Here is a 27,343-nt window from a genome sequence, read left to right as displayed (position 1 = left end):
ACAAAATGTGTCTTCGGACGAGGCATATGTTGAAGAGAACCATGTAAACGAAGACATCATACCATTATACGATCCCAAAATTTTTTTTGCAGTCGTTTAAAAAATTGCCATTGGATAGGCTTCAAAAAATAATCAAAGAGCAGATTTCATACATGGTCATTATGTGTAAGAATATTTTTAAAAGTATTTGGTAAAAAGGAAGTTGATGAGCAATAAATCTAATAATGGCGTACAGAAAAGTATGCTCATATGACGCAGTCAGAAAGCTTTGATATCTAGCTCAAAATAAAAGTGCCCCAAAAAAAATTGTGTGATGGCCTGCCTGATGGAATGAAGTAAAACAGTACCAGAATACCCCTCCCTTCAAAGCTGGGATAAATTAGTAAAATACTATGTCAATAAAACTCAATGCAAACATATCTCACCACTTAATAAGGGATGTAAATATACTTTACACTGACAGTCTTATGGTTCTTTGGATCAATGATCTTTAAAAAAAACATGGCATAAGGCCTGTAAACCTTTGTCCTGTATCAATCACTACTAATGTACTTAGAGGGGGAAAACATGAATCCACTAATATAGAAGAGGACCAAAATTATTGGTCCAAATTATCTCTAAATTCATTTATTCAATAATATAGTCTTCAGAAACTAATTGTTACTTACCTTTGGATGAGAGTTAAATTCCCAACAAAGAGTTGTGTTAAACCGATCCACTAAGACAGGTACAGCAAATGTTTTACCAGGCTTAATCCATATTTCATTCTGACTATTAACTTCTCCTTTCTCAAGGTCAGCTGTTGATATGGTCATACTGGAGGTCATACTTCAAAGTTAACAAAAATTACATTAAACAAACCATATTTATTATTAACCCAGGTAATTTAATTAAAACAGAGGCCTAAAAATTGACAGTTTTATAAGAGTGTCTGAATAGTGGGTCCTTCATTTCAGTAATCTTTTTACTTCTTTACTTCATTTTTTTAATTCTCTTTTCTTATTTTCTTTAGGCCCATTTTTCTCTTATCTGTAAACCCCATCCAGACCCATACTTATACTAGTAAATTGAAGTACCTAAAATCAATAATTCCTTGTAAGCAATCTTATCTCATCTCCTTGTTTTATATTCTTACTTTGGATCAGTTATAAGCATTCTTATCACATGTCATTATTTTATATTCTTATTTTGGATCAGTTATAAGCAATCTAATCCCACCTCTTTATCTTATATTCTTACTTTGGATCAGTTGTGAGCAATCTTATAACATCTCATCATTCTATATTCTTACTTTGGATCAGTTGTAAGCAATCTTATCACATCTCATTATTTTATATTCTTAATTTTGATCGGTGGTAAGCAATCTTATCACATCTCATTATTTTTTATATTCTTATTTTGGATCAGTTATAAGCAATCTAATCCCACCTCTTTATCTTATATTCTTACTTGGGATCAGTTGTAAGAAATCTTATCACATCTCATCATTCTATATTCTTACTTTGGATCAGTTGTAAGTAATCTTATCACATCTCATCATTCTATATTCTTACTTTGGATCAGTTATAAGCATTCTTATCACATCTCATCATTCTATATTCTTACTTTGGATCAGTTACAAGCATTCTTATCACATCTCATCATTCTATATTCTTACTTTGGATCAGTTGTAAGCAACCTTATCACATCTCATTATTTTATATTCTTAATTTTGATCAGTTATAAGCAATCTTATCACATCTCATTATTTTTTATATTCTTATTTTGGATCAGTTATAAGCAATCTAATCCCACCTCTTTATCTTATATTCTTACTTGGGATCAGTTGTAAGAAATCTTATCACATCTCATCATTCTATATTCTTACTTTGGATCAGTTGTAAGTAATCTTATCACATCTCATCATTCTATATTCTTACTTTGGATCAGTTATAAGCAATCTTATCACATCTCATCATTCTATATTCTTACTTTGGATCAGTTATAAGCATTCTTATCACATCTCATCATTCTATATTCTTACTTTGGATCAGTTGTAAGTAATCTTATCACATGTCATTATTCTATATTCTTACTTTGGATCAGTTGTAAGCAATCTTATCACATCTCATTATTTTATATTCTTAATTTTGATCAGTGGTAAGCAATCTTATCACATGTCATTATTTTATATTCTTATTTTGGCTCAGTTGTAAGCAATATTATTACATCTCATTATTTTATAACTTACTTTTGATCAGTTATAAGCAATCTTATTACATGTCATTATTTTATATTCTTACTTTTTATCAGTTATAAGCAATCTTATCACATCTCATTATTTTATATTCTTACTTTTTAACAGTTATAAGCAATCTTATCACATGTCATTATTTTTTATTCTTACTTTGGATCAGTTGTAAGCAATCTTATCACATCTCATTATTCTATATTCTTACTTTGGATCAGATATAAGCAATCTTATCACATGTCATTATTTTATATTCTTATTTTGGCTCAGTTGTAAGCAATATTATTAGTTATAAGCAATCTTATCACATCTCATTATTTTTTATTCTTACTTTGGATCAGTTGTAAGCAATCTTATCACATCTCATTATTCTATATTCTTACTTTGGATCAGTTGTGAGAAGAGGACTGTTCTGAGGTTCTGTCAGTGATTTCGATACCTCTTCATCGGAGATCAAATGGAATTGGTCATCTTTTCTGAAAAATATATATTACTTATAAAATAAATAATTGAGTTTTATGTGTTTGAGTGTGTGTTTTATTGGTTTTTTTTAAATTATCTACTGAATTCTTCAATTGGAATCATATAAAAATTACTCCATTTTGCTTTTTAAATATGAATTGTTATCATATAAAGCATAATTTACTCATGATATGGTTTAATACGAAATTCAACCAACATCCACAATATTGCCTGGTTAAGTTTCTGTTAACTTAAAGTTAATTCACGTCAATTTTTATCTATAAAAAATTTCATATTGCTTTTTCAACATCACGCCAGCATTAAAAAGAGCCACTATAATTCCAAGAGCTCTGCTATAGGGCAGATGTACAATGGTGGCTATCATCACAGTTGCTGATCCTGCTCCACATAAAGTTTACTGCTTTAATGTTAAAAAGTCTGCAAGTCTTTGAGTTTTTTTCTATATTTAGCACCCATACTTTATCTGCAGAAAGAAATGTTTAGGATAAAATTGTTACTCACTGTTTTTCTTTTATTTCATCTGTAATATTTCCATCCACCATTGATACAGTAATAGCAGATGCCACCTGACCTGGGATGGCAATGGAACCTGTGTCGTCAGACTGACTGTCTGATATCTGGGTTACATCTAAAAGTTAAATTATTAAAAGAATTAGCTGTCATCCCACTGTCTGTATCATGCATTGCATATCATCTTTTTGTGACTTCAAATAGTTTTGACCTGGCCTTAACAACTTAGACAAGGACATATCACTGATGCATAAAGAATGAACTCACATTGATAAATTTAACCCAAATTTATCACATTATTTATCAGTTTACCGGTAAAACAAAGAAAACACTTGTTTCTATCATACAAAATATGCAAAAACAACTAAGATAAATAGATTATCCTGTGAGTTGTCTGCATTTTGGTATCATAAAATATTAGCTGCTCAAAACAATATGAAGCCTTTTTTAAATTATTCACTGTTCTCACTCAACAAAAACTCCCATCTGATACTTTTCAATATCAATTTGCAGACAACCAAATAATTGGTACTTATTAAACTTGATAGACACGGACAGAATGTAAAACATAATTTCTAACTCTTATCGTTTTCAAACAAAATCAAATAAATAGGGACAAAACTGCTGAGAAAAACATATATAGCCTTTATTTAGGATAACTGAACAGAAGAAACATATTTCTGAGCATTTTTATTCAAAATTGATTGACTGTTTCCATGGTTGTCTCCTAACAGATTATTTATCTATTAATCTAAGGTCTGTAGCTATCCACTTGAGGAGACTGTATCTAAAGTAAACATGACAGGGTTGATTCACCTACCTGATATGGCTGATGAATCACTTTCATTCATGACTCCTCTTTTTTTATGTAATTTTGGTATCTCAACAGTGTCCTCAAAATTATTCTCACTGTTATAAGGTCTTAAAGTATCATCTTCTAGCTGCTGGGATTTTTCAAAACACATCCTACAGGCTCTAGATTTTTTACTAAAAAATATTTTAAAGACAGCATGAAATAAAACCTTGATATAAATTACAACTAAAATTATAACTGTAAAACTGGCATGCCAGCAAGGGCCTGCTTACAAAATGTATGTACGGTACAGAGACAAATAATTAATACCGATGAAAATGAAGCAATTCATTATAAATTTATTGTTATCTTTTTTGTGTGTAAATTTTGATACTCAGAATTAATACAGGATAGTATGCTGTTTAAATTCAAGCAGTATGTAATTTGCCAGCCATTTATGTTGTAAGTGTGCGAGTCATGAGGGGGGCAAAAAATATTTTTTAACGCAGGCAAACAATTCAGAATAGAAAATCATGATTATGTATCAATCTTGAAAGAAATTCTAGCAAAAACACTTGCTTATCAAAATTTGATAGATTTGTATTTCATTTTAGGGAATTGCTTCTTTCACCGTGCTACCACTGGGATTTGTAATATCTAAATTTTTAATTTTACAGTTGTTTGCATTTTCAATTTTATTTAATATGGAAATAAATGTTTTTGAAACAAACAAAAGAAGTTTTATTTTCTAATAACTATTGGCTTTATTAATCTGGGATCCTGGTCAATATCATTGTTGTCTTTAGAACCATCAAGCAAATTATATACAGCAACATCAATTTTCAGATGAAAAGTTGTTCTGATTTAGACTTCAGCTTAAATTTGAAACAAAAAAATCAAACTAACCATTTCTTAGAACAAACATCACATTTGAGATCAAGTTTAATACCATAAGCTAATGAAGGATTTGGCATAAATTAAAAAACACTCAACAGAACTGTTGCTACATGCCACACCACTCTAAATATCATTAATTTATAACAATTATAATCATTGTGTAATGTGTGTACAACACAAATAAGAAAGTTTGAAATTTTAACAGTGTTACATTCTGAATCATTTAGAAAGTGTGTAGGTAGTTTGTAAATTTATGTGGTAAAAAATCTCAAGATCAAACAGCTGTTGGTGCTTTTAATGTAATACTAACTGTATAACAATTCATAATGTTTTGAAAAGAGAACCCATAATGAAATTTATGTAAATATTAAATGGCATTTAGACAAAATCAATTTTCTAAATGAAAAAGAATAAAATAAATGTTTCAATCTAACATCAACACCTCTCCTTATATAACAATTAACACTTGAAGAACTAATAACTGTAAACAAAAGAGAAAAGATTTCCCACTTCAAGCCAGGCATATGCTTTTCACACAGAATTTTACAAAACTGTTTGTGAATACAGTTTAGACGTTCCATTGAATAGTACTTAGAAGTCCAGCGTCATACTTTTTGCATAAATATGCATCTAAAGTAAATTCTTACTATTCAAGTCAAAATTCAATATCAGGCAATAGTTCTAGAATGACTAGAAAGCATATGCAAGCAGAAGCTTACCAAGATGCATGTTTATTAAAAAAAGTACTTATTTCATCATTTTCAAAGTAATTTTAAAAAACAAATACCATAACTAATTATTTTCTGCAAATTTTGTTCTCCAAAAGAAAGATATAATTAATTTGAAAATTAAGAGATAAAGCACAGAAATTTGTATTACTTAAGCAACAATAATATTTTCTTTTATTGAAAAAAGGACTTACCTCTGAAGCATTAGCCTTTGAATATATATTTTTCAAGTTTAATATATTTCTAAAGAGATAGCTGTTTTTATTATGCCAGCGATTAACAAGAATGTGTCCTCAGTACACGAATGCCCCACTCGCACTATCATTTTCTATGTTCAGTGGACCTTGAAATAGGGGAAAAATCTCTAATTTGGCATTAAAATAAGAAAGATCATATCATAGGGAACATGTGTACTAAGTTTGAAGTTGATTGGACTTCAACTTCATAAAAAACTACCTTGACCAAAAACTTTAACCTGAAGCGGCACAGACGGACGAATGAACAGACGGACGAACAAACAGAAAGACGAACGAACGGACGGACAAACAGACGCACAGATCAGAAAACATAATGCCCCTCTACTATCGTATGTGGGGCATAAAAAAATAACGTAATGTAGAATAAATAAATTTGTTGTAATATCTATCTGTATGGCCTATACTATAGCTAGTATCTTCAGATAAGAAGATTTTTGTAAAAGTTAACATACACCACTTATAAAATATGGTTGATTTCATGTGCTACAGATGGGGTAGCAGATCCAGCTACGTATGGCACCTGTCATGTTGCCCATGACAAGCTTTGATTTTTCCATTTTGGTGATTGGTTCTCTTTTGTTAATGTCATAATTAAGGAATAGGGAAATTGTCAGTATTTGCAAGAGGTAAGAAGGAATCAAAAAAATTTGGAAAGACAAAGAACCATTTTAACTGGATAAGTAAGTATATCATGAAAATAGCCTTGTTTTTCAAGGATGCAAAAAAAATACTTGAGTTTAAATACATCATGTTTTAGTTTTCTAGTTCTATTAACAACATAAAAATATTAGGTTGGAAGAGAAATTGCATCTTATATGAAACATTTATAAGAACAAGAATGTGTCCATAGTACACGGATGTAAACCGCACTATCATTTTTTATGTTCAGTAGACCATGAAATTGGGGTCAAAACTTTAATTTTGAATTAAAATTAGAAAGATCATATCATAGGAAACATGTGTACTAAGTTTCAAGTTGATTGGACTTGAATTTCATCAAAAACTACCTTGACCAAAAACTTGAACCTGACCTTCACACTTTCATTTTCTATGTTCCATGGACCATAAAATTGGGGTCAAAACTATAATTTGGCATTAAAATTAGAAAGATCATATCATGGGGAACATGTGTAATAAGTTTCAAGTTGATTGGACTTCAACTTCTTTAAAAACTACCTTGACCAAAAACTTTAACCTGAAGCTAACGGACGCAAGGATGCATGGACGCACAGACGGACGAACGGAGGCACAGACCAGAAGGCATAATGCCCCTCTACTATCGTAGGTGGGGCATAAAAATAGTATGTAAACATTTTTAACCAACCAAAATTTATAATCTTTTGTTATCTTACCTGCTGTGTGCTGTCTGCATCCAGTTGTCAGAGCACTGGTGACAAAACACTCCTCCACAAATCCTACAGTGGTGCTAAAAAAAACAATAATCAAACTTCAAATATTTGGATTCTTCAGTTTGAAATGGAACACTTTTTACTTTTGTAAAAGCTTGTTTTGACAACAAAATACTACATTATAGCAAAACCTGCAGATACCATCCCACAATTAAAGAAATTAACTCTAACTAGATATCATTGAGATGGGAGCCATCTCTGTGGGCCCCGCTGTCAATAACGCGGGGTAAATAAGTTGTATGGATAATCTGATATGAAGCATTATTTGAAGTTATTACATAGTCTCATGTGTGATTTTAATCTAAGATTTTAAGTTAAAACTGATAAATATTCTCATCTTACTTTCATAGTATAATAGTGATATGACTGCATGATGTGAACTCATTGTTGACTACTCTAAGGTGACTTCTGGATATATGGATTGATGTTTGAACAATATGTTTAAAGGTGCTGCCCAATTGATATTTGTCACATATTTTTAGAATTATGCCTTCAATATATTATGACCCACCAAGTATAAAGTATGAAATATTAACGGTTCTCAAGAGGTAGAGCGGACACAATTTGTTAAGAACAACGAACGGATGGACAGACCAACAGACTGACCTTAGACCTAGGATGCATACATTATGACACATTCTCTGGTGTTGGTTAATATATATGTTAAGTTGAAAATGTTTGTCAGGTATAAAGTATGAAATAATAACAGCTGTCCTCTCAAAATATAGTGTGGATCAAATTTGTTAGCAATGGACAAGACCAACAGACAGATAGACCTTTGACCTAGGAAGTGGTACATACATCATGACACACCCTCTGGTGTTGGTTAAAATGGATGTCAAGTATAATATTTGAAATCATAACGGTTCTCAAGATATAGAGCGGACACAATCTTCACCACAGGACACAGGGTTGTCAACTCGAAACCAAAGTTTTTGACCTTGACCTTAGACCTAGGAAGTTGTACATTCATCATGACACGCCCTCTGGTGGTTGTTAAAATGAATGTCAAGTATAAACTTTGAAATCATAATGGTTATCTAGATATGGAGCGGACACGATCTTCACCACAGGACACGGGGTTGTCAACTGAAACCAAAGTTTTTGACCTTGACCTTTGACCTAAGAAGTTGTACATACAACATGACACACCCTCTGGTGTTGGTTAATAATCATGTTAAGTATTAAGTATGAAATCATTATGGTTGTCTAGATATGGAGCGGACACGAAAGTGTTAGGGACGGACGGACAGACTGACTGATCACTATAGGGCGACCCGCCTAAAGGCGGGGCCCTAATAAAGATATAAACAAGAGGTAAAATTAATGTTTTAAGTATATATGATTATAAATGTCGATAACACATTAAATTCTGGATATTAGGATTAAGTACTGTTAATCCAGAAATTAATGCATGTATTTATTATTGTGAACCCTTGACCTCTGATCTTTAATACCATATGTTCACCTCAAAATGAATATACTGATAGTTTGATTGGTGTCTCCTTTAATTCATAGGGGACAATAAAACAAAACAAAAGATCATAATATAGCGCCTTAAAAGTATAAATGATGATTTGAAAAAAGATAGATGGAGTAATTGCCATTCCAATCATTGTAGAGACATTCCAATGATAATAATAATATAGTACATTATGCTAATTTTGTTTATGTTGTAAAGTCTAAAATATACCTTTCTAATTGTAAAACTAAATTCTGTCCGACATTGCATACATTGTGTTATATCTTTTTCATCCAACCATTTATCTTTTGCCTGTAATTTTTGCTCATATGATAACTGGTCTGTTTTTTGCCATAAGGAGTCCTTATCTCTGCAAAATATTGGGATATTATCAGATCACATAAATAAAGCTTGTCAGTAAACAATAAAATTTTCAAAAACTTACAAATTAAGCCTGTATACATATATAAATGTATACAGCTTGATAGCTTGCTGTTCAGTGTGAGCCAAGGCTATGTGTTGAAGACCGTACTTTGACCTTTATTGGTTTACTTTTATAAATTTTGACTGGAATTGAGAGATGTCTCATTGGCACTCATACCACATCTGCTTTTATCTATGTAAACATGTAAAGCACTTACTTTATTACAAGAAGGTAACACAGTTGGAGTAGAAGTTCCTTTTTTATTGAAAATAACACTTAAATTCTAAATTTACACTTAAATTCTAAATTTACACTTAAATTCTAAATTTACACTTAAATTATAAATTCACATACTACCATAACATTCACCAAAATTAGTAACCCACAAATAAAACCCATGTAGATAGAGAATTAAGTTTACCTGGTTAGTTTGACAATTTTTTTCTTCAGCTGTTGGATATCAGATTTGAGCTCTCCCACTTCATTATCTTTACCTGTACACACTTTTTCTTTATCTTCTTCTCCATTTTTTAATTTTGTCTGTGTGAAAAATATCAAATAATAAAATGTTCAACTTTTAAAATGAGTGTTTGAGTGTATCATTGTGTGTTTCTAATAGACGGGTTTAGTGCTATATTCACCTCCACCCCTATTTTTTATTCCATCATTTCTCAATGAAAATAGTTACAAGTAGATGCATAAATATCTGAGAAGTTCTAAAACTAGAGGCTCTAAAGAGCCTGTGTCGCTCACCTTGGTCTATGTGCATATCAAACAAAGGACACAAATGGATTCATGACAAAATTGTATTTTGGTGATGGTGATGTGTTTGAAGTTCTTACTTTACTGAACGATTTTGCTTCTTACAATTATATCTATCATGAACTTTGCCCATTAGTAACAGAGAACTATATTTGGTAAAAATTTACATAAATTTACCAAATTAATGAAAATTGTTAAAAATTGACTATAAAGGGCAATAACTCCTAAGGGGTCAATTGACCATTTAGGTCATGTTGACTTATTTGTAGATCTTACTTTGCTGAACATTATTGCTGTTTACAGTTTATTGCTATCTATAATAGTATTCAAGATAACCAAAAACGGCAAAATTTCTTTAAAAATTACCAATTGGAGGGCAGCTACCCAACAACCAGTTGTCCAATTCATCTGAAAAATTCAGGGCAGATAGATATTGACTTGATTAACAATTTAACTTCTTGTCAGATTTGCTCTAGATGCTTTGGTTTCATAGTTATAAGCAAAAAACTGCATTTTACCCCTATGTTCTATTTTTAGCCGTGGCGGCCATCTTGGTTGAATGGCCAGGTCATCGGACACATTTTTCAAACTAGATACCCCAAAGATGATTGTGGCCTAGTAGTTTCAGTGGAGATTTTGTAAAAGATTACTTAGATTTATGAAAAATGGTTAAAGATTGACTATAAAGGGCAATAACTCCTAAAGGGGTCAACTGACCATTTTGGTCATGTTGACTTATTTGTAGATCTTACTTTGCTGAACATTATTGCTGTTTACAATTTATCTCTATCTATAATAATATTCAAGATAATAACCAAAAACAGCAAAATTTCCTCAAAATTACCAATTCAGGGGCAGCAACCCAACAACCGATTGACCGATTCATCTGAAAATTTCAGGGCAGATAGTTCTTGACCTGATAAACATTTTTATCCCATGTCAGATTTCCTCAAAATGCTTTGGTTTCTGAGTTATATGCCAAAAACTGCATTTTACCCCTATGTTCTATTTTTAGCGGTGGCGGCCATCTTGGTTGGTTGACCAGGTCACGCTACACATTTTTTAAACTAGATACCCCAAAGATGATTGTGGCCAAGTTTGGATTAATTTGGCCCAGTAGTTTCAGAGGAGAAGATTTTTGTAAAAGATTACTTTAATTTACGAAAAATGGTTAAAAATTGACTATAAAGGGCAATAACTCCTAAATGGGTCAACTGACCATTTTGGTCATGTTGACTTATTTGTAGATCTTATTTTGCTGAACATTATTGCTGTTTACAATTTATCTCTATCTATAATAATATTCAAGATAATAACCAAAAACAGCAAAATTTCCTCAAAATTACAAATTCAGGGGCAGCAACCCAACAACCGATTGACCGATTCATCTGAAAATTTTAGGGCAGATAGATCTTGACCTGATAAACATTTTTATCCCATGTCAGATTTCCTCAAAATGCTTTGGTTTTTGAGTTATAAGCCAAAAACTGCATTTTACCCCTTTGTTCTATTTTTAGCCGTGGCGGCCATCTTGGTTGGTTGACCAGGTCACGCCACACATTTTTTAAACTTGATACCCCAAAGATGATTGTGGCCAAGTTTGGATTAATTTGGCCAAGTAGTTTCAGAGGAGAAGATTTTTGTAAAAGATTACTTTAATTAACGAAAAATGGTTAAAAATTGACTATAAAGGGCAATAACTCCTAAACGGGTCAACTGACCATTTTGGTCATGTTGACTTATTTGTAGATCTTACTTTGCTGAACATTATTGCTGTTTACAGTTTATCTCTAACTATAATAATATTCAAGATAATAACCAAAAACAGCAAAATTTCTTCAAAATTACCAATTCAGGGGCAGCAACCCTACAACCGATTGACCGATTCATCTGAAAATTTCAGGGCAGATAGATCTTGACCTGATAAACATTTTTACCCCATGTCAGATTTGCTCTAAATGCTTTGGTTTTTGAGTTATAAGCCAAAAACTGCATTTTACCCCTATGTTCTATTTTTAGCCGTGGCGGCCATCTTGGTTGGTTGACCGGGTCACGCCACACATTTTTTAAACTAGATACCCCAATGATGATTTTGGTCAAGTTTGGTTAAATTTGGCCCAGTAGTTTCAGAGGAGAAGATTTTTGTAAAAGTTAACGACGACGGACGACGACGGACGACGACGGACGACGGACGACGACGACGACGACGGACGCCGGACGCCAAGTGATGAGAAAAGCTCACTTGGCCCTTCGGGCCAGGTGAGCTAAAAACCAATTGTTAACATTTCTTCCTCTAGACTTTGGTGGATAGATGTCTCATCTGCATACCACATCTCATTTATCATAGTTATTGTATCCTGATAGTAATATTCCGTAAGAAAATATTGCATTAAATCTACTTAAATAAAACCAAATACAAATCTGCATGGATTATTGGTTTGATGGTCCTCAATTCTTAAAATGTAAATGTGGGAAAATACTTTAAATCAGAAATTTCTGTGTGCATTCATCGTTACAATTTGTGAACAATTGACAAAAATTCAAGACTTATTATTACAATTTAAGAAAATCCTATTCCTTAAAATAACAGAGAATTTAACATTACAAAAAATACTTAACTTTTTTTTCAAGTAACTGAACCATGAAAATGAGGTCAAGGACATTGGACATATGACTGACTAAAACTTCGTAACATGAGGCCTAAATTAAGATATTGTTTGTTTCCCCAATCCCGACCCTGCCAAGCCAGGTGTGGGTAGGTAGGTAGGGAAATAATTATATTTTTCCAAAAAGCTTGAATTTTATTGGACGATCAGGCAAGACTGAAAATCCAAATGAATAAAATAACATTTGACTTAGTTTTGACAATAAAATTTTAAGAGTAGCACCAATTTTGAAGGGCCGGTCGGGATTGGGGAAACAAACAATATTTTATTTTAGGCCTGAGGCATCTATATACAAAGTATGAATCATCCAGGTCTTCCACCTTCTAAAATATAAAGCTTTTAAGAAGTTATCTAACGCAGCCACGCCACCACCGCTGCCAGATCCCTATCCCTATGTCGAGCTTGACAAAAACCTATCAATAGCTTATCTTTGTATTGTTATATGTGAACTGAATCAAAATGAAACTTTTTCATATTCATAATAGTTTTTGTATCAACATTCTTTAATAAAAGGTGTACTGCAAAACTAAGTGTTCAACAACAACAAAAAATCATTTAAAAGCAAGAATTCCATTTTTCATTGGTTACCAGAAATTGTAATCCACATGGTGAATTAATTTCCCAGTATGCTTTATATAATCATTTGACTTTAATGTACCTGTAATGAGAGAACCAATGACTTTTGACTTTCTAACTCTTGTGAAACCTGCAAATGATATAAAAACCCTCTTTACATAAATTATCAAGATGTATGCTTGTGATATGATAAATACAATGTTCTGATTGCGATAAGGTAAATGTAATCATTATTGTTTCTTGATTTATTTCAAATAATATGCTAGGCATAAAAAAATAACACTTGAAAATTATATCTTTTAAAGTTAAATTTTGAACAGATATATCATGTAAAGGAGGAGTATTTGTGAAAAATACCAGTCGAGAGAATGTTAAATTTCACGAGCCGTAAGGCGAGGGAAATTCATTCTCAAGACTGGTATTTTTCGCAAATACCCCTCAAGAACATGATATATCTGTTGAATTACACCAAATGTTAATGTACTTAAACACATTGATGATCGTGACGTTACAAGCGTCCAGTCGGATAGAGTATTTCTTGGCAAATACTACGGCAGAGAGGGTAAAAAGGGCATATCCATTTAGCAAATACCCCGGGAGCGGTAAAATTGAACGATATTCATTTGATAACATTTAACCTTGATTTGATATTTTGTCATACATAATATATATTTATTTATGTGATGTAATATCATGTTAATGTGGGGGAAGACATCATTATACTTGTATTGATTTTTCTGATTTAATAAAAACTTGATAACAGTAAATTTGTGAAAAATACACTGGCTATCAACCAATCAAAACCTCGGATTCTTACATAAGGTGTAATTACAAATAAAAAATACAATGTCTGCATGTCTCAAATTATTTTTTGTAAATATCTTGAGTAAACATAAAAGTATTTAATTATTTCATTGTGTAATTGAGAATAATTCATGAAAATGCCAAAATGAAAAAAATGAATGGATACTTGTATAGTCAATTTATGTGGAATTTACCTCCTGAAGCTTAGAAGTAAGGTCTTTTTTCTCTTCCTCTATTGAACTGATGTACAACCTTTGTTTCTCAAGCTAAAATCATATATTTAAAATCACATATAAACAGATATACAGAAAACAAAATAAAAATGTTTTAAAATACCAGGCTCACATATACAGATTTGTATTTGAAAAAAAAATAGAGCTTTAGTTATGATTTTTTATTTTTATCGAATTTCTACCTGGTTTATTATTTGTTTTGATATGATTGACACAATTTTATTTGTGATGCTAATCAGCCTCAGTCATCTATGTAAATGTGTTTGATATTGCTACCTTAATGGTCGTCATTTAGCACAAAGTTGAGAAAAACAGATAACTGAAAAAAGTGTACAGCATTATATGGGTCAATTTGAAATGTACTTTGTATGAAGTTTATATTTTTTGTTGAAATGCCTTGTTATGACAGCCTTTTAAATTCATATTTCTTTTATTAAACTAAAAAAGTGTACAACATTACATGGGTCAATTTGAAATGTACTTTGTATGAAGTTTACATTTTTTGTTGAATTGCATTGTTATTATTCCTTTTTAAATAGTCATATTGTTTTTTACTAAAGTTTGATCAAGCTTTAGGAGTCTGTTAACAGTCTTCTACATATCCTGTCATAATAATTTTCCATCAAATTGCCTGCACCTAAGTCAAGACTATGGCAGTACATCACCATTTGTTTTGATAAAGATTGTTTGAAGAGTTTAACACAAAAGTAGACGAAATAAATGAACATTGATTTCAGGAACATTGCTAAAAGTTTTAATGAATTTTTCACCAGATCTGACCTCTTTGTTCAACTTTACCTCCTGTTCTCGCTGATTTTGTTTAAGTGATGCATTAGTTTTGATTTCTGACATCTCTTGTTCTAGAGCTGCTACCAATTCCTCTTGTTTTGATTGTTTCTCTTTCATACCTGAAATGCTGGAATCCTGATCAGAAAATGTCTGAAATAAAAAAAATATCAAAAGGTTAAGTGAATCCACAAAAATAAATGAATCAAGTCATGAAAGTTCACTTTTCTAGAAATAACTCTGTGTATGATTCAAAGTATATAATCCAGATACCAAATATGTATACTTACTTTGCTGACTTGGCATAACCAAATGTCTGCTACTCACATTGTATTATGATCAATATAAACTAAGACTTTATGATGAATGAAAAGAAAAGTGAGTTATAACAAAAAAAGACAACAATGCTATGACAAAATAAACAAACTGGCCTTTGTTAGTCTTGTATTATTTTAATTTTAGTTTCTTGTGTACAATATGGAAATTAGTATGGCGTTCATTATCACTGAACTAGTATATATTTGTTTAGGGGCCAGCTGAAGGACGCCTACGAGTGCGGGAATTTCTCGCTACATTGAAGACCTGTTGGTGACCTTCTGCTGTTGTTTTTTTATTTGGTCGGGTTGTTGTCTCTTTGACACATTCCCCATTTCCATTCTCAATTTTTGCTTAGAGGTCATCTTACTGTATTCAACAATAGTTTAGTTTAAATCTATTTATTTATAGTGGATTGGGAAACAAGTTATTGTAACTTATATTAATCCCTTTCCACTTTGTAGTGGCGAGTGCTGCCTTGTAGCGGCATTAGCCTGCTCTTTTTTTGAAATCTACAAGGGTATCTTCTACGTGCAAGAGATATGGCTTAACGTGGGTCAGCCATTTATCATTCCCTTAAGACCATACTCGCAAATGGTGTCAAGGGAGAGCCGAAAATCCCTGAAATCTTCATCCCGGAACGGGAATCTAACCAGGAACCTTTGTGTTAGTAGTCCGATGCACTAACCACGGCTCTCCCAATAAACAATAGACAGGAGTATAATTTTCTAGCTGATTTGTATTTTTTTTTTAATAAACTAAAAAAAAATGTAGTTTAGTTCGATTTTGTATCCAATTTATAGGAAGAAAAGGCTGATGTCCACATTATTATTTTCAAGTAAAAAGCTCAATTTTCCTTTTAAGTTATGCATGTTCAAATAGTTTTAATAGAGTAGTTTATAACTGTTTATTGTAGAAAAGTTTTGATAATTAGAAACCTTCATTATTTAAGATTCTATATTATGTCATTTTTGCTTTAATTCTGGGAGACAAACTATGGTATTATTTTTTTTATCTAAAAGGATAGCTAAAGATATCAGTACTTAAACTGCATTTTGATACTAATAAAATAACTTCACACTATCAAGTTTAATTGAAGTTACCTGTAAAGATTGTTCAAACTTAATTTGTTCTGAACTCAGCTCGAACTGCAATGACGATAATTCCTGTTTCAAAACTTCTACTTCTTTTTCATGTTCAATCTTAAACCTTTCCATCTCAGATTCTGTACTCTGTTTTCCTTCTTCTAGGCTTAACCTTAATTCATTAAGCTCCTTCTCTACATTTTTCTTGGATTCCTGTGCTGTGAAAATCTCTTCAGTTTTCAAGGACATGTCCTTATTAAACTCAGCAATTTGTAATTCTAAATCATGCTTTTCATCATCCCCCTTCTGTTTTTCCTTCTGCAAACATCCAACTTTTTCATGAAGATTTCCTATCTGATCTTTCAAAGTATCTAATTCTTTTTCTAAGTCTAGTTTAAGAGATGTCATTTCTTTTATTTCATTTGTCAAATCGATTTTATCATTTGAAAGAATCTCATTTTTATCCTCAGAATGTTTAAGTTTTTGATCCAGTTCATCTTGTCTCAATATCAGGTCATTTTTCTCAGAATCCAATTTTTCTTTTTCTGTATAAGCGATATCTAGTTCAGCAGATGTATGAGTCAACTGTTGTTTTATAGACTCAATATCTTTTAAAGCATCTTCTAAATGCTTTTTTAAAGAATGACGTTCAATTTCAAGTTTATCTAACGCCTTTTGTCTTTGTTGTTGATGATTTGTATTTTCTTTGACACAATTACCCAATTGCTGTTCTAGGTCAAATTGTTTTTCTTTTAAATCCTTTAACTTCTCTTCTAAACTTGCATTCTCTTTTAAAGATGTGCTAAGTTTGTTAGATTCGGCTTGTAGAATCAAACTCTTTTCATTAAGATCTTTTTCTACTGTAGTCAATTTATTTAACAATTCTATATTTTCTGCTTCTTTTTCTTGAATTTTGATACTATATTCTTCAGTTGTTTTATTACTATCTGCAACAGAGATGTTTAATTCAGAAATTTTATGCTTCATTTCTTTAATTGTTGTTTCATTTTCGTGAATTTGAGCTTGAAGTTTTGACGTAAGATTACTTTCACTGTTGTTTTTTTGTTGTAATTCATCCTCGACTAGGACTGATTTTTGACGGAGCTCAACCAGTTCATTCTCTTTTTGTATCCTTTTTTCCTGTAATGACCAATTTTCTGATTCTAACTGCTTATTTTGTTCTTCTATTTTCTTGAGATCTTCTGCTACAGATTTACATTTCTTTTCTAGATTATCACAGTTTTGAACAGTTTTGTCTAGGACATCTTTCTGATTTGAAAAGTCCCTCTGTAGTTCAGATCTTTCATGCTCAAGAGCTTGTTTAATTTCTTTCAATTCTACAATTTTGTGCTCTGCCTGTGAGTTTTGTTCTTCCAAATTATTCACTTGTGCCTGCAGAGTCTCTTCAATGTCAGTGCATCTACTCTCTCTATCACATTTTTCTCTTTGTAGAGTATTAATTAAACTTTCATTCTCCTGTAGCTGCCTGTCTTTATTTTCAATATCTTCTTTATAATGAGTAGACTCAGTTTCAAGACTTTTTTCAAGATTTTCCATTTTATCTTTTATACGTGTACTATGAAGTGACTGTTCTATCATACCATATAGTAGATTGCCAACTTCACTATTTTTGAGAGATTCTGGTACCTGGAAAAAAAACCAATATCAAAACTGTGAAAATTAAGAAAAGAAATGTAAATCTGTAGCAGAAGATCTACAGAAAATAGAAGAACAAAATAAGCAGTTAGAATCAGACAATTGGTCATTACAGAAAAAAATGATACAAAAAGAGAATGAACTGGTTGAGCTTTGTCAAAAATCAGTCCTAGTAGAGGATGAATTACAACAAAAAAACAACAGTCAAAGTAATGTTATGTCAAAATTTCAAGCTCAAATTCTTACATTTAGTTCTTTCAATGCAGTTGTTAACTGTTGTTTTTTTTTTTATATCTATTCATTATGTTTTGTCGTAAGTGTAAGGTGCATTTCTATATTTGGTATATTGGCTCATTTATAATTTCTTTCAGACCTGAAACATTAATGTTCACAGAAAAGGCCATGAATACAAATATTTCTAAAATAAAAGAAGACTGTGTCTGAGGATACAAATACCCCTGATCAAACTATGCAATTTTCGATAGTTAAAAAGGGGCATAACCCTAGAAAGGTAAATGACTCACAATCTAAATGTGAACTATGTCTCCATGTTGCAGTTTTTTGCATTGTGTATGGGTTTCATTAAATTTAGATGAGGCAAACTTATTTAAGAGTGTAGATACCGAATTAGGATAAATGGATGGATGGAAAGACAGAGGGACAAGGGTAATACTTAATGCCCTTACATTGACTATGATGGGGGCATAAAAAAGGTTTTAAAACATTTACTTGTTCCTCATCAAACATTACCTCAGTATCCTTTGGTATATTCACACCAGACACCAGTATCTTCAGAAGAAGTCTCACTTCATCTTACCTCAGTATCCTTTGATATATACACACCAGACATCAGTATCTTCAGAAGAAGTCTCACTTCATCTTACCTCAGTATCCTTTGATATATACACACCAGACACCAGTATCTTCAGAAGAAGTCTCACTTCATCTTACCTCAGTATCCTTTGATATATACACACCAGACACCAGTATCTTCAGAAGAAGTCTCACTTCATCTTACCTCAGTATCCTTTGATATATTCACACCAGACACCAGTATCTTCAGAACAAGTCTCACTTCATCTTACCTCAGTATCCTTTGATATATTCACACCAGACACCAGTATCTTCAGAAGAAGTCTCACTTCATCTTACCTCAGTATCCTTTGATATATTCACACCAGACACCAGTATCTTCAGAAGAAGTCTCACTTCATCTTACCTCAGTATCCTTTGATATATACACACCAGACATCAGTATCTTCAGAAGAAGTCTCACTTCATCTTACCTCAGTATCCTTTGATATATTCACACCAGACACCAGTATCTTCAGAACAAGTCTCACTTCATCTTACCTCAGTATCCTTTGATATATTCACACCAGACACCAGTATCTTCAGAAGAACTCTCACTTCATCAATTTGTAATTCTAAATTTTTTACTAGCTCAACCTTTTCTTCAAATTTTCCTTTAACTTTTTCAGTATCTCCTTTTTCAGTTTCATAGAATTCTTTCAAAGAAGCTATTTCTCTGTTCAAACTTTGACCTTGACTTTCTAGCATCTGCTTTTGGATATCCAACTTTGATAATTTATTCTCCATTTCCTGAAGTTCTTTTTTGTTACTTTTTAAAATGTCTTCTAGTGAAATTCGACTTTGTTCAGTCTCTTCCATATTTGATTGTAGTTTCCCACATTTATCATTCAACTCTTTATTTTCATATTTCAATGTCATATTTTCTGCTTCTAAACTCTTCATGAGTTCAAATGTTTCTTGAAGTTTATCAACAGAACTTCTCTGACTTTTTGCCTCATCATTTTTTTCCTGAAGTAAATTTTCAATCTTGTTCAATAGATCTTGATTTTTTTCTTCTTGTTTTATAAGTTTGTCTTTTAACACTGACATTTCACTCTCCATAGCATCATTTTGATCTTTCACTGCTACAGCATTCTGTTGCAATGAGTTAACCTGAATTACAAATAAATATAACATAATATATAGGAAAATATTACTAACTCAACAATAGCAATGGGTTTAACAAAAATCATGACAATGTTCACATACTAGCTTCTATGTCAATTGATCTCTGTTGAAGAGTTAATCATTGGCAAATATACTACTTCTTTTTATTTTTAAATGCTGATAAACATATTTTTGCTCTAGGAGTATTTAATTAAAACAATAAATTTGTGTACCTCAAACTGCATTTTGATATTTTCACTTTCTTGTTTACTATGAGCCTCTCTCTGAGTTTGTAACTGATGGTCAAGAGATGTTATCTGTTTGTTGAGTTTGTCTACTTCTTCCATCTTCTGTGTGTATTTCATTTCCCATTCTTTCTGTTTTGATTCTTGTTCTAAAACTAATCGATCATATCTAAAAAAAAAAAAAAAATATAAATTCAAAAAATTAAACATAAGGTAAATGGTTGCAAGTAGAAGCTTATATTCTGTAAATAAGAAGCTTATATTATGTAAATATAAGCGCTGTTTATTTAATGACATCATAATCTGCATGGGTGTAGCACATGTTTTGGTACTGATAATCCCCTGGACTACAGTCTACATGATCACTCCTTATTTGGTTATAAGGCAAGGAGTGATACATTCCATTCTCAAATTTCACAAGGATGCTAGGTAGTTGGTCATTTTGAGTTTTGCTGCTGACAGGGAAAGTCAAACATTAGTTGTCATAAAGTTATAAAATACCCACCCACCTCCCTTTAATCAACTTCAACTACTCACTGTATATGGGAGCAGTCTCAGCAAACCAGTGGTTTTCTTCAATTTCAAAACTCCCTTTCGAAATTGACCACTGGTCTAATTTCTCATTTCCCCCAATTCATTAAATGTAATACATCTACATTTATTTCTCTCTCCACCGTCAATCTAACCCCCTTTATCGTAGCCACCTGCTATGAGATGGAGCAACGCTTCATACCCTTATAGGAACTCATCTGGTTCCGGTTGGTTGACGGAGTGTCCATGTCCATGGGGCTTGGTCCATCTATACCAAGTGTCGTTGACAGGGCCTGGAGCTAAATTTCCCTTAGCTGAGTACTTGACTCCCAAGGGCCAAATTATTTATTTGTTTTATTAATAAAAAATAGAAATTAAATAATCTTGTTGTCAGCAGCAAACTCACTGATATAATGTTTGGTCTTACTAGATTCTCGGTTTCAATCTTATAGGGATGTCTATGTCTGAAGGTCACATTAAATGTCAGTTTGTCAACACTTCAGGAGTATGTTAAGAAATAAGTTACAGTACAGGGTATAAAAGAACACCAGAGAACACCTAAACAAGAGAGCTACAAATACAGGGTACAAAATAATCACCCAGAACACCTCTTAAAAAGAGGAGTTCTCAAAAGGTCACAGTTTACTGAATCATGAGGAATACCTAAACAAGAGGCAACCAGCTAAACAAGGTACATGAATCATTATCAATAAACCACAGAAAATAGATAACAGACTTAATAATGAATAAGTCATCACTTGCTGTATCCGTCGTTCCTCAATGTCATGGTTACTTCTGTTAAGTTGTGGATTTCAGTTGTTCGGTTATATCTCTAAGTCCTGGAGTCATAAAATAAATTTGTTATTGCTTGCAAGTTTATGACAATCGGGGATTTCCAATTTATTCGTGACATCATGCAAAAATATCTATCATCAGCAATGTGCTACTTCACAAAAATATAACCCAATACTTTTCATTGCATTTTCACTGATATTGGCTTGAAAAGAGAAGTTGATATAAAAAAAGAAGATGTGGTATGATTGCCAATGAGACAACTATCCACAAAAGACCAAAATGACACAGACATTAACAACTATAGGTCACTGTACGGCCTTCAACAATGAGCAAAGCCCATACCCCATAGTCAGCTATAAAAGGCCCCGAAAAGACAATGTAAAACAATTCAAACGAGAGTATGTTTTAGCATAATTATTTGTCTCAATTTCTATTTCCACTATTATTGTTTTATTCATCTCCTAGAATTTAGTTGAATTCTGAGGAAAAACCTGTTAGCAATGTAATCACTTAACTCCTCCACATTCGTTATGTGCCTGTTTAAAGTCAAGAGCCTGTAGTTAAGTGGTTGTGATTTTAGTCTTAATATTCATAATCCTTTTCTATCACATGACCTTGAATTTTGCTAGGGATGAACAAAAAGATCACTCCTTTTTGAATGAATGTGAAGCAAATCATTTATAAAACAACAAAAAATGTCAAAGCAAAACGAATGGCCCAATCTCAAAAAGTTGAAAAATCTGCAATTTCAATAACACAAACATAATGGTAGTCTCATATATAAAAAATCAGCTCAAAATCTGGAGGCTTATAGAAGAAGAGTCTGTATAACTGTGATTTTCATCAATTTTCAAAGTTTTAAACCCTTAATTTTGGCAAAAATTAGCGGAGCGGAACGAAACTTAAACTTAATCTGTAACTCATCATGGTTAGCTCACATACCAAAAATCAGCCCAATATCTGAAAGTGTTTAGAAAAAAACTCCATATAACTGTCATTTTCAACTTTTTATCAAATCAAATTACGGAATGATGAAACTACGGAATGACGGACAAGGGTAAAACTATATGGCACCGATAACTTCGTTGCAGGGCCATAAAAACAAATACCTAAAATTAGATAATATTTTAAAATCAAATTGTTTTATGTAGAATATTATTGCCCTTACAACCTTTTTAGGCTAAAACTATTTCAATGATATTTTAAAAATCTAAGTACTGTATTTGTCTAGTAACTAGACAAGCACACACCTCAGTTTTAGGTTCTCGTGTTCCTTTGTTATTAGTTGGTTTCTGTCTTCAACCTCATTTAGTTGTTGTTGTAAAACTTCCAATTCTTGTTTATGTGCCTCTGTGTTGTCTGTCAAACATGACTGCATCCTCTCTGATATGTGTGATCCAGGACTCATGAGGCTAGAATCATCCATGTCAACTGGTGTTGTAGATAAGTTAAATCTATGGAGTGATGCATCCTGCTATATAAATAAATAAAAGTAAAACATGAGCCAAAATCATAACAACAATACAGAACCCCAAGGTAAATTCAAAAAGGAGAATTCCATATAAATCAAATGTCAACCTTCAGAATAAATGGGAAAAAAATAAATGGGGAGTGTATCCATAGGGATACAGATGATGCCCCTGTTAGCATATAACGTTATTATGGGACATAACTCAAGAACTGTGAAGCTAACAACATTTTAAATTAAACTGAGTTTTGTGGTAATAAGCATTATACATATATATACATTTCATAACATTTAGTTGAGACAATCTTAAGATAGAGAGTGGAAACAAAAAAATCAGCTTTTCCATTTGTAAAGGGCATTACCCTAGAATGGTACAAATGACACAACCAAAACTCATTGATCTATGTTTTGCAGTAATAAAGATTGTGTGTAAGTTTCATAATATTTGTTTGAAGCAAACTGAAGTAAGAGAACAGAAACGAAAAATTCAGCAATTTTTTTTTGGTAAAGAGGCATAACTCTTGTAACTGTAAAATTGACACCACTAAAATTCAAACTTCAACCGTGTTTTGTGGAAATAAGCATTGTGTATAAATTTCATAACATTTGGTTGAAGCAAGTTACGTTTAAAGAACAGAAATGAAAAATTTAGCATTTTTCCATTTGTTCAGGAACATAACTCTTGAACAGTTCTAGTGACAACACCCAAATTCAACCTCAATTTGTGTTTTGTGGTAATGAGCAATGTGTATAAGTTTCATACTATTTTGTTGAGACACACTAAAGTTAGAGAATGGAAATGAAAAATTCAGCAATTTGTCCATTTGTAAAGGAGCATAACTCTAGAACAGTAAAAGTGAAGCCACCAAAATTCATTCTCAATCTGTGTTTTGTAGTATTACAGCATTGTGTATAAGTTTCATAATATTTGGTTGAGGCAAACTGTTTTTAGAGAAAGGAAACCAAATTTGGGATGTACATACGGAAGGATGAACAAACGTACAGACAGACAGACAAGGGTAAAACTTAATGGCCCCTCAGCTATGACAGGGGCATAAAAACTGTCATATTCCTCCTGACTTGGTACAGGCATTTTCTAAGAAAATAATGGGTTAAATCAAATTTGATTTTAATAAACAAAATGACTAGTCCAGATTAAAAATCTTAAGATATTCCTTTTTTGGAAGGGAAAAAGTAAAATCACAAAAAAAAGTCCCTAATCAAATGGCAAAATCAAATCATAAAACACATCAAACAAATTGACAACAACTGTCATATTCCTTACTTGGTACAGGCTTTTTCAAATGTACAAAATGGTGGATTGAACCTGGTTTTATAGCACTAAACGTCTCACTTGTATGACAGTCGCAACAAATTCCGTTATGAACAACTCCATATAATAATATATATGTAATGTTGGTAGGCAGTTTCAAAAATAATTTGGTAACTAAACTTTTCAAACCATATGTTGTGTTGCTTTGTTTTAAAATCCAGTCCAAAGTTCTCCTTTTATGCTTTCCTGCAAACATTTGATTGTATGACTACAGTTGTACCAAATTTAAGACTTGTCAATGTATAGAAAAGCTCTTAATTTTGTTTTTCAATTTAAATAATTTTACCTGCCCAGGAATACTGATTAAACTACTCATACTTGATGTCCTTGATGGCATATTCCAAGTGTGATGTGACCCAAGACTCTTCCTAGAAAATAATTATAACAAATAAATGTCTTGTACTAAATCAATAGCTTATTACATTTGCCTGCACATTTATATCACCCTGTGTGTGTCTCATATCACATTTTTTAAACTTATATTTCAATTATACACATAACATAAAATTTTTGGCTTATTCACTGTACACACCAATCAAAAAAGGTTCACATTGTGACTCAATGTTGATAATTTATAATATGATTATCAATAATCATTTAAAAATCTGGTATTTTGTAGTGTACCTAGTAGATTTCATGACCTTAAATCTTATTTTTCAAAAGTAGACTAGTCAGCAAATTCAAAATACTTTACTTTGCAAAAGATGGCCATGCATTGTCGAGGTCATATCCACTTGAAGCAAGGTCAAACTGTAATCCACTTAAATCATATAAAGCACTGATTAGTACACTATTCCTATCTTGGTGTAACCAAATTGACTGGGGATAGAACCATTCACTGCAATGAAAATAAATCATTATTACAATTCATAAATTCAATATGTTGGGATAATTATGTCATATTAAAAAAATATACTAAATATCCTATGTACCATAAAAATGACAGCCAAAAAGTTTGTCCTAATATGACTAATGGCTTCATTTGAAAAGATTCCAAAATTTCAACAAACAATGAACAGCAGACATAAATTGACAGCCATATTCACACCAAAAGTTCTATCACATGACCTTGAAGCTAAATAAGGATGAACAATTCTTGTGTATTTGTGTCTACAACTACACATTGTATGAGCAACTGTAGCAATTCTGTCAATTATTGTTAAATTCCAATATAAATTGCCAGATGTTTTGTTTCCACTAACTATTGTGTTTGCCAGCTATATAGGCTGACAATTCGACTGTAAAAAAAATACTTAGTATATATGTCTCTTTCTGGAATAGGAGAAGTTCTAATATGCTTGTCTTATTCTTGGTAAAGCAGTTTCGATAGAATTTCCTTTCCAAATTTTGATGCAAAATTTATTATATCTATAAATTAAGAAAATCATTTTGCACTTAATAAAGGTTATTAGTGTGGTCATATTTTTTATATATAAAAATAGATAAACCTTGTTGTTTTTCCATTGATGATGCAGGCCTGTAAACTATCGGCCATTCTATTGTGCACTAAACAAAACCTTAAGAATGCTCTTCCTTTGCCAAGAGATGTCTTGTACTGAAATAAAGATAAAAAAGATTAAAAAAAAATAAGGAAGTGCAAGAGCCGTAAAGAACCTTAAAGAGTAGGTGATAAAACAATTCTATTTTACAGTTTATTACCTATTGGGGAAATTAACATTAAGAATTGATCTTTTTTAGAACAAAATTTTCTTTGCAAACAAACATTGTAATTTCTTCAAATATACAATAAATCTTTTAAATCATTATCATTTTATATAAGGCTTTACATTTGTCACAGAGTTCAAATTTTCTGCATAAAGTTTAAGGCTTTCTATTTTTACCAAAATCTCTTTTTATTCATATATGGTCATTTATTTATGGAAAGAAAGAGAATGTTGTCTCCAATGTGAGTTGAAAAATTATAGCAAAAATTTTTTTTTACAGTTGACAGATTTTACCAGAATGAAAACCATGAATTGATATCCCTAATGATATTGAAATCAAGTGTTTAATTAGGGAAAATATACTGACCTCTGATACACTCTTGACAAATCTTATTCCATCACTAATGCCTTTTGTTTTTCCTAGACAGTTACAAAAATAATCCCAGTAATCTTTTTTCCTTCCTAGTAAGTTCTTCTTTTCTGAAAAATATCAAAGAAACTCAGAAATGATATGTTTGATCAAATGTAAAAACAGGTAAATTAAGAATTAAAGTTGTATCCTGGTACACTTGTGCAGTTTGTATATATATATATATGGGGGTGCCCTAATAATGGATACATGTAACAGTAAAAAATCTTGACAAATGACATTAACAGTAATTTTTGGTGTATGACAATAAAATGACTTTTGTCAAGAAGATAAAAAAATCAACTGATTTCAAAGAATCATGTCAATTTTTTTTCAAAAATACAATGTAAAACAGTAACGATGATTATTTTAGACCTCTGACGAATCTTGAAAGAGAATTTTGACGAATGAAGGTAAAATTTTAACCTGTTAGACTCTAATAGTAGCTAAATTTACTCATTCCTGTTTGACGCCTTACCGTAAAGGGCATTCATACCTTCATAAATAACCCAGACAAAAAAAACGCACCATTATTTATTATAACATTATATTTTCTTAGACCAATCAATCTATTCAACAATAGAAGGAACAGATAATCAACTTCAAGTTGTATTGAAACTACAGAAATTACAAAATAAAGATTCAATAGTGAAAGGCCCTAGAAACAAAGATTTTGTTTTAAACTTCACATTTTTATCTAATTGTTTCTTGAATATGATAGTTGTCATTCATACTGTTTTTGTATTGGCACTCTTACTTAATAAAAAAACAAAGGTCAAAATTAGATAGCAAATTGACAAAACTAAATTAATGAAATTCATACTTCAATAAACTGCTCTTAAGATATAACCTCAATTTTCAAC

General features: G+C 31.6%; 1 protein-coding gene across 3 annotated transcripts in view; it reads right to left on the bottom strand.

Moving 5' to 3' along the window:
* LOC134708066 (FYVE and coiled-coil domain-containing protein 1-like) overlaps positions 1-27,343 on the bottom strand; it is a 41,046-nt gene that overhangs the window by 5,586 nt on the left and 8,117 nt on the right. The window contains exons 4-22 of one of the 3 annotated variants that reach the window (XM_063568365.1): positions 26,439-26,551; positions 25,856-25,962; positions 25,102-25,245; positions 24,694-24,775; positions 22,857-23,080; positions 20,269-20,449; positions 19,430-20,041; positions 16,439-18,067; positions 15,033-15,173; positions 14,196-14,267; positions 13,280-13,327; positions 9,615-9,733; positions 9,001-9,139; positions 7,251-7,324; positions 5,836-5,850; positions 4,044-4,210; positions 3,215-3,341; positions 2,614-2,706; positions 669-828 (exon numbers count right to left, since the gene is read on the bottom strand). In XM_063568365.1, the coding sequence (XP_063424435.1) occupies positions 669-828; positions 2,614-2,706; positions 3,215-3,341; positions 4,044-4,210; positions 5,836-5,850; positions 7,251-7,324; positions 9,001-9,139; positions 9,615-9,733; positions 13,280-13,327; positions 14,196-14,267; positions 15,033-15,173; positions 16,439-18,067; positions 19,430-20,041; positions 20,269-20,449; positions 22,857-23,080; positions 24,694-24,775; positions 25,102-25,245; positions 25,856-25,962; positions 26,439-26,551 (4,247 nt within the window). The remainder of the gene's footprint in view (positions 1-668; positions 829-2,613; positions 2,707-3,214; positions 3,342-4,043; positions 4,211-5,835; positions 5,851-7,250; positions 7,325-9,000; positions 9,140-9,614; positions 9,734-13,279; positions 13,328-14,195; positions 14,268-15,032; positions 15,174-16,438; positions 18,068-19,429; positions 20,042-20,268; positions 20,450-22,856; positions 23,081-24,693; positions 24,776-25,101; positions 25,246-25,855; positions 25,963-26,438; positions 26,552-27,343) is intronic. The other 2 variants (XM_063568366.1, XM_063568367.1) reach the window with 2 other exon arrangements.

This window comes from Mytilus trossulus, chromosome 2 (assembly GCF_036588685.1).
Source record: "Mytilus trossulus isolate FHL-02 chromosome 2, PNRI_Mtr1.1.1.hap1, whole genome shotgun sequence".
NCBI lineage: Eukaryota > Metazoa > Mollusca > Bivalvia > Mytilida > Mytilidae > Mytilus > Mytilus trossulus.
This window is presented reverse-complemented; position numbering and strand designations above follow the sequence as displayed.